The sequence below is a fragment of the Triturus cristatus genome, chromosome 5_1 (genome assembly GCF_964204655.1).
Source record: "Triturus cristatus chromosome 5_1, aTriCri1.1, whole genome shotgun sequence".
Classification (NCBI taxonomy): Eukaryota; Metazoa; Chordata; class Amphibia; order Caudata; family Salamandridae; genus Triturus; species Triturus cristatus.
In genome coordinates, this window is record NC_140587.1 from 953,294,677 (window position 1) to 953,308,026 (window position 13,350).

General features: G+C 42.6%; 1 protein-coding gene across 1 annotated transcript in view; it reads left to right on the forward strand.

The window, feature by feature from the left end:
• The window catches only part of AFG3L2 (AFG3 like matrix AAA peptidase subunit 2), a 233,440-nt gene that overhangs the window by 19,074 nt on the left and 201,016 nt on the right, over nucleotides 1–13,350 (forward strand). The window contains exon 2 of the mRNA XM_085606063.1: nucleotides 11,636–11,735. Coding sequence (XP_085462189.1) covers nucleotides 11,636–11,735 — 100 coding nt within the window. The remainder of the gene's footprint in view (nucleotides 1–11,635; nucleotides 11,736–13,350) is intronic.

Genomic DNA, 13,350 nt, shown 5'->3' on the forward strand with positions numbered 1-13,350 from the left:
CAATTGAACCAGTTATAAAATACAACCAATACAAACAAACAGTGGTAAAACCAGTTACTTGTTTATTGTTTTTATACCATTTGTATCTTGTTTCACTGTATATCTATTGCACATTTTGTACATTTTCGGTTTACTTTTATTGAGACCTTAGGGTCCTAGCTGTGATTCACGCAGGCTCTGGTCTTTCCAGAACCTCCCTCAACTACGATTTTAAATTTCTTGCATGTTGAGTAAAATCGCTTTCATAGTGCAATACCTGCACTTCGGAAGATGGGTCATCATTTTCCAGCTGCTGTGATGTGGGCTTATCCTCCAGAGAAGTAGCTGCTGTCTTCTGACTTAGAGAAACCCATGCCCTGACCCCGTACTTGTGCCGTTACTGATCACTGAGACGGAGGTGGACGTTGTTTCCCGTACTCAGGAAGTGTCACCAAAGAACACACAAGTATTTACTTTACTGGAGTGAATCTTGGATAGGATATAGGAATTAAAACCGTCATACACACAAGGCCTATCCATAGTTTTAGCAGCCCTGAAGTAGTTGTAGGGTGACATTAAACCCGAAGACGAAACGCGTTTTGGCTGGTGTGAGGCTGTTGTGACGTTCTGAATAAAATGTAGTCTGGCTGAATACAGGAACAAGACGTGGGGACTCTTTTTTCTTGGACACTTGTATTTGCTCACGGCTTGGGCTTCTGTATAAGAGTATCAGGGGTGTTAGGTTGACACCCTTTCCCTTGGAGCACTACCTACATGTAGTTAAAAAAATTGGGGATAACACAGACTGAGCGCCGGATTGCCCCTTTCAACCCCCCTCCCAGTTAGTAGTATTCTGACTGAGCACCAGCTCGCGTGCCTGTAATCCGTTTTCCCTGTGTTGATGTGGAGCACAGTTGGGCTACAGATTCAGGGTTGATGCAAATGTATGGATGTATAAATAGCATTGAATAACAGTTTTCAAGTATTTTTTGGGGGGCTTCGTGGTGTTTGAGAAAAGAGAGTTACATCAGAGGGAAGTTCCAACTTCTGCCACACATATAGTGTTGAGGCTTTCCATAAAACGCTGCACACCAGGCCAAGCCAAGCTAAGCTACACTTGCACATTTAGCAATCTCCAGATTTGCCATTAGCTAATGCTTCTTGAAGCATTCTCTGGCATTCACATCCGGAGGGCAGCACCACCCAGTTCTGCCATGCACTGCTCTCAAATTGAGGCCTTGTCTTGGGATCTCAACGCGGATCCGAGAAGTTTTATTTATTTTTTATGAGAGAACCTTCATTTTCCAACAACCCCCTGATGATGTCATGTGCACGACCACAACGGAGGCCCCTCCCTTTCAAAACCCCACACGCTGGATGGGCAGCATCACTGTTGGAGGCTCGCCTTTTTTTACCTTTGTCGGGTGCCCCGCTAATATGGGCACAAACCTATGCACGTCATTAAGGAGAGGCTCCTCCGCTGGTAGTCTCCACTCGCAGGCGGGGCAGCCCCACCGGGCGGTGTACGCCTCCTTGAGACTTTCATTGGCCAGCAGGTACGGGCACCAAAGCTTTTGCCGTAAATATGAGAGGCACCTGATTTTGATTACAATGTCGGAAGCACCAGTAGGTGTTACACATGAGACCACCTGTGTCGGATTCCCGCTCTGCACTTTAAATACGCGTGCATGATGCATGCACTCCATTCCCCAGATGGCAGATGAAACGGGACGGGTAAGATCAAAGTGGGCGTTTTTCCGTGACAAAGTAAGTGAATACTCCCCAGGGACCTGTTCCTTTGGATTAAGCAAGGTTATGGCCACATTCAACCTTCCTGGAACCGGGGTGTTAATACATTATATTTGCATCTCAATGATTTTCTTTTGTTAATTTGAAGTATTTTAGTGTGTGACTATAGGAGATGCCCCCCGCAACAGACCATGATGCAAATAGCCCCCGGGCACTAGGTAAAGTTGCACAAGGATACTCAAAACAAGCATGTGTTCCTTCTTTTTCACGTGTGTCCTCGCCACTTATGTATGTTTTATAAGTGTGTGTTTATTCCTACGAGTGCCACCTTAGTTGTGTTTGAAAAAAATATATATGTTTTCAAATGCCGGTTCATAGTATCCACCAACATACCCTGTCAATACCTTATGGTATATTTTAATTATACCTAGGGTACCACCCTAATAAAATGATACTTTTGTGGTATATCCTAAGGTATTTTTAGCACAAAAAACCTGGAATCAAGTTATACAGAAAAAAAGAATCATTTTTTTTTTTTAAACCGTTTTTATTGCAGAACAATGTAATGTAATAAGCAGCGTACAGTCATAACATTCCTGCACCGCTATTGCCAGTGCCATATCGTACGTGGCTATTTAGGCAGTCGTACACAGCTGGTGAGCCCACATCCCTGAGGCCGGGCAGCGGTGGCAAGGAAATCACTGTATTTAACCATATTTCAATCTGTACATTTGCCGCGAACATAGTAGGGTGTCTGCGTTCCACTTTGAAGTTTCCTCCCCCCTTCTCCCCCCCCATCACTTCCCCCTCCCCAGTCCCTATCCCCCAGCCCCCACCCTCTCCACCCTCCAGTGCCCACGCCTACGACTGTGACTGTTCCCGGCCTTAATGTATAGTCTGGGGTACATCTCAGAGGTACATAACCATTTACTGTGTTTGTGTGGTTGGAATGCTCCGGGGAACAACATCAGGCTCAGAGGGCGCCTCATCCTCCTCCGCCACGCTGCTGCGCAGGGCCTGCACCAACCCCTCCCACGCTGTGACCGCCGCCAGTGCTCTATCAGCAGAAAAAAAGATTCATATCTATGAACTCCCTTGGGATAGCCCAACCCGAGGTCGAGTCCGTCCTGGTAATATCATCTTACCAGGGTGGGACGAGGTGACCTATGATGAAGCATGTCGCATTCAGTGAGTGAGCCCACCTTGTCCAATACTTGGAATTGCCAGGTTTAGTAGGAGACACACCAGCAGTATTCAAATAGGATCACTAGAGAAACAACTGGTACCTCTCCCAGAGGCTCTTAACATAAGGACACCAGGCCAATTGTTGTGTTTTGCAGTGGTAGACAACCTAGCATAAACCTATTCATGTCCAAGGCTGTCTCTTTAATTCTCACTTGTGAAAGGCTGTGTCAAAGCCAATGGGGTTGTGTGTTTTTTTATGGTGAAAGGCACGTTTGATACGAACAAGTTTCTCTGTAGTTATCTTGGTTAAATGAGTAAGAAACAGGAGTAAAGCACATGTCTTATGAGAGTATGGCTTCACCTGGATTTGGTCCTGTCTGGCTTTCTTTTCTTAAAGTAGAGGAAAATTATATATTTAAGGTAGTCAGTCAATAAAGTCTTTATTTTGATTTACAAAATCATAAAAGACAGAGTACATCAATAATTAAAAGAGCTTGGGATAAAATATGCGTTCTTCAATCATCCAGGCTTATATAAAAAACCACAAATATATTTACATATGAGTTAAGAGCATTGTTACATAAAGTGGCAAAGCTGTAAATACAAAAGATAAAAACACATTTAAAAAGCACATAAAAAATGAATATACATAAAAGACGCAAACTGTAACAGGACAGTTGTTTCCTTTTATCAGCCCACAATATGGGGACCAGATTTAGGCAAAGGGTCAACAAGTGATCATCTCTTAAATAACCAAATCTCGGGGTCTAGAAAGATGTTTTATCAACAGGCTCATTCCGTGTTGTCTCAATACTCAAGAGTAGAATTGACAAGGTTAGTGTACCCTCATCTTGTTGGCACGGATGACCCACATCCAGCTCAAACATTTTGCCACTGCTACTACTATGAAATCTTTAGTGTTTGTCCTTTGGCTCTGGAGGCCTTAAGGATCCTATCTTGTGCCCAGATTCATACAAATAGGTTGAAGCCATTTGGTGTTAGGTGGATTATAGGCTGGGCACATGAACAAAATATGCGCAAATGTCTCAATTTGGGCTGGACATGAAATGCATTTGTCATCCGTTGGCGGTTGCCAACTACTAGTAAGATCTATTATAGGGAGAGAGCCCACCCTGAACTGGTGATACAGTTTCCTGTCTATTGGCCTGGTGATGAGGTCCCAATAGGTTTCAAACTTGGTCTCATGCTTGAGCTCCAAGAATTCTCTAGTCAGGGTGGGCCTCATGATAGATGAGAACCGCTTAGTTTTGACCATACTTCAATACGCTGCCTTGAGGTTCTTTTTAGATGGAAATAAATTAGCAGCTGGATCCTCCCACAGGGTACTCATCCCCATATTAGCCAAGGTAGTTTTGATGTTATTAAACCAGGAGATCTTGTATGAGCGGGCCAACCCCGAACTTCAAGGAGAGCTTTAGCATACAGAGAAAGCTCAGGTGTGGTCCAGAGCCTTCTCCAGAATGCTATAGGTCTGAAGCATGCAGAGTCCTCTATGCTGTAGCAACCCAAATCAAGATAAAGGGGCATAAGTGGGGTGGATTGCGGGAGGCCTATTAGTGCTCTGACCAATTTGTTTTGGGCTAATACCAGCGATGTTAAATCCTCAAAGCCCCAAAGTTCACCGCCATATAATATTGAGGTACGGATTTTAGAGTTGTAAATCTTAAGGGCGGGGACAATGGGTTTGGTCTGGGAAAGCCTCTGTTCTTTTATCAATACACTAGCTAATTGTGCATGTTTTAAGGCCAGCATATCGATCTGGGGCTTCCAGTTTAGTTTCCTACCTAGTGTTATACCCAGATAGGTAAAAACATCAATCTGTTCCTAGGGGACATTATTCATATACACTCTCCCGGTTATGGCTTTGGATTTGTGAAGCACCATAAACTTTGTTTTCTCCACATTTACTACTAATTCATGGTTGTGGCACAACACCTCGAAGCGGGACAGAGCAGCCTGCAGGCCCTGACAAGTCTTAGATATTATCAAAGTGTCGTCCGCGAACATGAGCAGGGGTATCTTCATGTCGGCTAACACTGGAGCATCTGTGGGATGAGTAGAAAAATACTGAACAACCTTGTTTATAAACAAAGAAAACAGGGTTGGGGCTAGAACACACCCCTGGCGAACCCCCTTGGAAACCGGAAACCTCTCAGTAACATTTCCCTGCTTTCCCCAGCGGACCTGTGCGTAGTTTGAATCGTGTCCTTTTACTAAAATAGCCAACAGTTCCGCTGGCATCCCCATGTCCACAAAGGCACTCCACATTTTCGTACGGGGGACTTAGTCAAATGCGGATTTTAGGTCAATAAAAGCCGCATAGATTGCACCCCCTCCAATAATAACCACCCGCCAGTAGATGAGCACAAACCTAAAGACCTGATCTAAGGTGCTTGACTGTGTGGTCGAAACCCCGCCTGAAGAGGTGTCAGGATATCTGGCTCGTCTATCCAGGCCTGGATTCTGCCAAGAACTAGCCTGGCAACAATCTTCTGGATGGAATCAATAAGGCTGATTGGCCGGTAGTTACCTGGTAGTGAGCGGTCACCCTTTTTATATATAGCTAGGATTTTGGCACCTGACCACGTGTCTGATGGAAGCACCGCTAGCTATAGCATTGGCCAATAACTTTATATAAGATACCCAATGGCCTTTATCGTATACAAACAAATATGCGGGTATGCAGTCGGGGCCTGGGGCCCTACCTCTCAGAATTGATTTTAGCACTGATTCGACCTCTAAACTGGTGAAGCACAGGGTGGTAGTGGGGATCGGCCATAGGGGTATATCATCACTGCCGTTTGTGGCAGTGAACTGAGCCTCATAATGTAAAACCCATTGTTCTGGGGCAACATAATTAGTAGGTGTCTGATTTAATTCTCCACTGCCCCATTTAACAAGCTTCCAGAATTGGATCATATTTTTCTCCTTACTGGCTGAGACCAAATCTTGCCAGCGGTTCTCATCCCATTCCTTCTTCGCTTGTTGCTGGGCTTTCTTATACCTTACTCTTTTGATATCACCCACTACTTTGGATCTAATAGCCCTGGATAAAATCTTGTAGGCCTGTCTGCAAGAGCTATTATACCAAGAAGCCGCCTTTACACAAAAGTTTTTCCTTGGTTTGCTACTTTAAATTTAAAAAAAATTCATTTGCTTGAACAGGTCATTGTGAACCTGGGCGATAATAGAATTAATGTCCTTCTGGGAATCGCAGTTAAGTTTATTTAAGGTAGTACATTTTTCTAATTTGTCAACATTATTACATTGAGCTGAGTTGGCAGCTTAGTTGATTAATGCATTCAATGCAGGGATCTTAATCTTAATGTTTACCAGTTGAAACGTATATGTCATAATACCGAGAAGCAAAATATCTTCCTGACAGAATATTGTGACTAAAACATCGTCCCCCACCACATAATCTCCTAGAGGTATGTCTAGGTACGTATAGATTTACTAAACTTGACTCCACATGTTCATAACTTTGAAGCTATCTAATACAGGCAGAAAACTTTGTGAAGTTTAGTATGTATATTTCTATATGTAGATATATACAGATTTACTATTCTTCTTTCCACTTGTGCATACCTTTATATGTATGGTCAAAGTATGTAAACGCAGAGTTAAGTATAGTAAGCCTGTACTTATCTATATAGACTTACTTTTATGATATTAAAGGAATCAATATTTTGGTCACAATATTCTGGCAGGACAGTATTTAAACCTCCCATATTGTGAGAGAATAGAGTTTCAAATAATTACGAGGCCTCTCATCTTTCTGAAGCTGATAAAATCAGAACTCTTTAGTTGGGTGACAATAAATCTCTATCTGTCAGTGGCACTAAAAGACCTTCCCGGGTATTGTAAAATATGCCGGTTCTTTTTTGTTTACTTAATTTTTATCACCTGATGCAATAATTCCCAGGTGGAGTCAGTCAGGTACTTTGTACCTCAATGACTGAAGCACAATTCTGTCACATTTGTGAAGCGAGAGTAATATGATTGATTCGGTCCAAGTTCATCTGACCTTTCAAAAGTGATCCTAACATGTGACTGGCTGTGTCCAGCACTAGTAATGTCATGAATACCGTGACGGGGCCCATTTAAATCTCTTCTAATTTTATCATGTGCTTGCCTTCAGACTCTTTCATATCTTTCTATTAGAAAGTGTGAAATTTAGACCTAGGTAGGAGTGTTAACATTATGTCCACCTCCTGTCTAGGCTGACATGTTTTTATTGTTTGTTATGGTCTCTGCCATGTTAATGTGGACTATTATAGTGAAGGCTTCAATGTCTACATGTGAATTGAGGCGATGCATTTGTTGCCCTACTTATTTTGTCTTGTGTTAATTTAGTGTTGCCAAACTTATAAACATGAGTTAAAATCTGCGGTCAGATACTATAAAAACTCAAGTATCTAAGCATTAGTGGCAGAGGTTTCGCAACGGAACCATCAGGCCAGAGGCCACAACGGGTTGCTGTGACAAACCAGCCCCACTCGGGGGGGTTGCTCCTGGACTCCAAAAGCTTCTCAGAGAAGTGGCCTTCAGCCCAGCACTGGTTATCTTCCCGGGCAAGGGTTGTGATATAAAATACCTAAACGGATATTTCTTTGGCTAAATTTAAGCATAGCATTTAGGAGTAGCAATAGGGTGTTGGGATGCTAGGAACTGGCCATCCATGTTAGGAATAGTCATATTTTTTCACTGGTCGTGTTCTGCATTGCCGGATTTGTTTTTGCATCCTGTGTGGTTATCATTCCTATTTTATGCACTGGCTTGGGTTTATTAAATAAACATATCAAAGTTTTATGCCCTGTCTCATACTGCTCATTTTAAGTGTGTTATTCATTTACGAAAGAGGTGTTGCAATTCCACTGTGTCCCTGAACTCATTTCAAGGGATTAATCATGACCAGAAAACACCACCAACACAGCATTGCCTACCGGGTCGCAGTCCAACTGAATGTCTAATTCGTTTTGGTGAATTGCACCAGGGGGTTAGAAACATGACCCCTACGGCTCAGCGGGGGACCCCTGGATCATGACTTTAAACTTTCTGTGAAATAAAAACTGGCGCGGAACTCTCCCTACGCCCACCGTACTGGCCTTTTACAGATGTTTTTAGTATGTGAACGACCATTACACCGTACTGCTTGCCTGACATTGGCAATGCTGACATGAGGTAGGCTCTGCTGCAAGCCTGCCCGCTTTTGGAAGGCTATTTTGACTAGTGAATGTTGTGCTGCCATGTTACCCTGTGTCATGCGACACCTTCAAACTTTCTGTGTGTTTTAGCCTAAAGTGACTCGCCTTCTGTGACTTAAAGTATTATTTTTGTATCCATCATGGGTGTGGACCACCTAACCCCAGCATGTCTAGTGGTTTGCCATTCAGCCAGTACTGGCTGCCGGTATCACTCTAGAAATGGAGTCAATAAGCAGATATACTACTCCCCGGTCCTACCACCTTTTCAGAAGCTGGTTAGAGTGAGGTAGTCATATGTGTGATAAAATGTATATTATGGTATTGGTGAACAAGTCAGAAAAGCATTGCATATGTACACACAAGGATTACTAAAAAAATATACAAATGACGGCTTTAAGCTTTGCATTTCAATGCTTAAATCCATAGAGTGTCTTTTTCCTAAGCAGCAAATCTACAACTCTCACTGAAGAGGTCAGACCTACAGCACTATGAATTGATTCTCGAAGGTTCCAAGCCTGCATAATTTCTAGAATTTTAAGAGGCTCAAAATACCTTACGCGCTACTTGGGAGTTAGTAGGTCAAATCACTCTAGTTGCCATTAAGAGCTAGTGGCCTAACCATTTTTTGTTATTATTTTAATTGTCATTTACTGTCTTAACTCTGGGTCTATCCTAACCTCATTAGGTATGCTAGTGAATGCCATAGTTTATTTTACGTGTGCCTGGTTGCTGTTTCATCTATATTTAATTTCTTCCTCTGCTTATTTTTGAAAAAATAAATAACTTTATTGTTTTACAAAATATAAGCAAGCAACAGCCATTACAGCCACTACCCAACCACGTCCAAATATCACATACGAAGTGTTAGGATCTGGTTTTCTTCTTTGTGTGGAATGCAGAATGTTCTGCATTCCTTTAAGAGTGCGTTAAGAATGTTTGCATTTGAATAGGGGAAGGTCCGCTTACTTAGATGCTCCTCAAATAATAACAAAATTGAACTTACCATGTCTTGGAGACATTTTTACATTGGCGACGAGGATGGTATCCGAACCCACACGTGCATGGCACAATGGACTTTGTTTTAGGTTAGGCATATATTTTTTTATTGAATGTTTATAGTTTGTTAGGCATTTTGTTTTATTTTCTTCATGATTCTGTATTATCATCTTATGTCATTGTGCCTTTGATAAAGGGGGAACATGTGTTAGGATCTGTTTTTCTTCTTTGTGTGGAAGGCAGAACGTTCTGCATTCCTTTAGAGTACGTTCAGAATGTTTGGATTTGAACAGGGAAAGGCAGTTGTGGGCCTTCTTCCCTGCCAGTTGCTTACTTAGATGCTCCTCAAAACAAGCATTTGCAATGCAATAGGTCTCGCAGTTACGTGAGTTTAAGCTATTGGCATTGTAAATGACAGTGCCTTTTATTTATGTTTTTTAAAAACAAAAATAAAAGGCATTGTTATTTGCAATGTCAATAGCTCAAACTTGCGTAAATGCAAGACCTATTGCATTGCAAATGCTTGTTTCCCTTGTCCGACTGATGCGAGCGACACTTGGAGAAACTGGGTTTCCCTTCGGGTAAGTGCCCAAAACCCCACTCGCTCGTGGTACTTCACATGTAAGAACAATATCGGCGTATGTACACTGCACAGGTCAAAGCAAAAATACTTGCATCCCTTGAGGCAACCGTTTTTTTCTTATTTCAATATGTTGAAAAGTTGTTTTTTTTAGATAATGTTTTACATGATTTGGATGTGTAATTTATGTACAGATCTGGTCGCGATTCGGCCCAACCGAATGTATTTAAATGTACAGAAAAATGTCTCGAAGTTGAGAAAGGGTCTGAAGGAGCGCACGGGGGCCTTGAATGCGTAGACCACTGCCAAGTCTTCGCTGAAACGGAACACACATGTTTTATTTAATAAAATGTAGATTTGGCCCCTGAACGAGGCGCATTGAAGCGTCTGCGCGTCGTTCCCACAGCGCTAGCTTTCTTCATGGCGCACAGAAGATGCATACACCCTCACACCACCTTCCAGCACCCATAAATACAGCGTGCGAGGTACGAGGGAATACTATTTTAATACTAAAACTAAACATTGTGACTTTTTTGCAGTTTTCTCACGAGCTCCACCCGAAGGCACAAGAGCGGGGTCACAGGAGCAGCAGTTACCTTATATGATGTCAAGTTAAAGTACATGATTTTGTTAAGGCTCAGCGGGGGTGGAGGTGGCAAAGAATCCCTCGACGTTGAGCCTGCACTGAGAGACGAACCTGGGAGAAAGGTCGGAGGGGGGGAAGAGAAGAATTGAGAGAGAAGGGGAGACAGCGGATGGAGAGGGAGAGTTACGGATGGGGCAGGAGGCTCTTGTCAGCGCTGCTCTCGGCTCCACCATTGCATCTCTATCCACATCATTTGTAGAGAACAGGTCAACATCCATTCACACCCAAGTATTGCGGTATGTTTCCGTGCCTCTTACTCGGGGCGACGGCCCTTAGGGTATGATAAAAGAACAACCCCCGGGAATGGGGGAGTCCAGGACCAGCTCCAGGGCAACGGGACTTGTTGCAACTAGGAATAAGAGTGGAGGGCGGAGCAGGGGTTGTGGGGCATTCGGGAGGTGAATTAGAAGGGTGTCTCTACTCTGCCCCCACCACCTTCTGCTGCTCCCCCCCCCCCCCCCCCCCATTTTCTGAAAAGGTGCTTTCCTTCCATGCTATGACAAAGTTAGTGGCTTGTCTAGTATTGGAAAAGATGTTTTTAAAACTTTTCTGCAGTTTTTGATGCTGCTTTGAGCTTGAGTTGTTTGAAGAAAGTTTCATCCTAGTCCTGTATTCTATTGCAGAGGATGTGGTTGGGTGGGATGGGGTTTTGGGCGGCGGAGGTAAATCACCACTTGCATATGCTTAAAACTGTTCTACGCAGCAAAGGATAATTTATGCATTTCAACTTTGGGAAAAGTAATGAATAAGAAGTATGTACGTTTTGCGTGTGGTGTGGTTTCTTGTAAGCTGTCTAATGCTTATTTTCTGCCAGGAAGGTTCCAGTTATGTAGAGTCAAAGAATATAAGAAGCATCAGCATACAGATAATTGATAAATACTACGAATTAAGGAATGGTTTGAAAATGGGATGCATACTATTTTAAAATATTTTGCCTTAGTCCTTAAAATTTTATTCGCTTTTTTATTGCACTTTGGTATCAGAATATTTATGCATTGTATTTGAGTGAAAATTGCTTCTTTGGTCTAAGGTAGATTTCTGAAGAAACCCTTTCTCTGCCACTGAAAGGTCATCTGTTTCTGATCATGGTCACATTGCCTCTAAAAATGGTTAGGAACTTACTGTAACCCAGTATGCATGCTAGCTTGAGAATAATGCTAAAAAATCTCAGAAATGTCAGACTTGCAATCAGTGGAATTAAAAGGCCGCTGAGAAGGTGAGACTTTGTTTCTCTTTTGTTTTGTAGTGACTGTCGTTTTTTCCATCTTCTAGCTTCAAGGAGCTGTTACCTCCCGAATTTCTACTTGCCAAAACAATGACCTGGCAAATGTTATTGCTGCTTACCGAAGTCTCTACTCTCGGCCACCAAAAGGTATCCATCTTCCATTCTTTAACCTACATAAAGCTTCCAGTTTAAGCAATGCTTTATTCTCTTAGGTGGTTAATTTTTTGTTTTATTTGACAAACTTGCGGATTGTGAAAGATCCAGCTCTTCATCCTTGCAATTTGACCAGCTCTTTTTAGACTCGGACCTTTATGATTTTATTCTTCTGATCTTCTGCCCTTTGCAACTTGGAAAGCAAGTTCCCTTCTTTTGGTCATTCCTTCTTCGTTACTCCACTCAAGCCTTTGTTAACTTGTTTGAAGACCTGGAAATATTTAGAACACGCTCCATATTTTGGAGTACAAATTCAGCGCTTAACTTATGATAAAGAAGGGCCTACAGTGTAAAAGGAGCTTTCTCTCTGGTGTGATGTTCTGATGAGTATGAAAAGTGAGGTGTATAAAGTGGTTGACATTCAGTTTGAACCAACCATAACTATATACATACATAGTATACATATAGGGAGACCCCATCCATGACAATGGTCACTCTTGGCTTTTGCTTTGTGGTGGAAGCCTGCTTTCTCTGGTTGCTCCTCATGCTGGAACTTAGACAGATCCTCCGCAAACCAACTAGATGTTCCACTCTTTGCTGCAATGATTCACTCCTCAAAACTGCACAGTGTGACACAGAATACAACACGATGAAATCAAGCCAAAGCCTAAGGACACTCGGGTAAGATACCTCGGTTAATACCTTGCCAATTAGTTGAAGCAGCCGACATGCTGCGCAGAACTGACACTGCTCCACACGTTGTAGAAATGACAAAATGGCACTGTTCACTAATTGGAACTATAGATGTTCGGCCGTGAAAGAAGAGTAGTAGACCAGGAGATTGAATAAAGTACAATGAACTTCCAAGGAGAGGGCTTGGGGGGGTGGGAGGGAGGAGAAAGCCATTGCAGTAGACGAAGGATTAATAAACGGTTCACAGAGCAGCAAACACTCAGCACACTTAAAAACTTACTCACAGCAACAGCCACCACAAAAGAAAATTAGCCTAAGCCTTAAGTATCCAAAAACGAAATTACCTCTAGTGGTTTGAATAATTTTTTTGCGTTACCTTCTGGCCTGAGGCAGCAACAGTGAAGGAATGTGGATTTCCCTCTGCACCCTGTCAGATGGTAATTACGCAGCCTCATGGATCAGAATGGCCAGAAGATTCACCCTTAGTCTTCCCAAACACTGGTATTTCCACCAGCTGAACCCTTAGAATAGCTTCTGCAAATAATGGATGTAATCAGTTTGCCATACCATACCTAAAATAAGATCAAGGCCACCAGTAGCCTGCCATGTGGAAGAGTTTTGGAACTACTAAATCCTAAAAGTGGTTTCATCACATATGCTCTTTGATGTTAGCCAACCTGATGATCATCTTCCAAGACACCTCAGCGCTTGATATTTGGTATGGAGTTTGCTTAGAGACAAAAGAACACTGCATCGGTAAATGAAAATGTATCCTGTCGGCTAAATGCAACAGAAAAACCTCCATTTACTTCAACACACAGTCTTGTTAAAAATGTGCCAATCAGTGCCTTGTGAAAGTGCTTGGTTTACAGTTGAAAGTTAGAGGCTAATGAGGTTTGATGATGACATGTTTCAT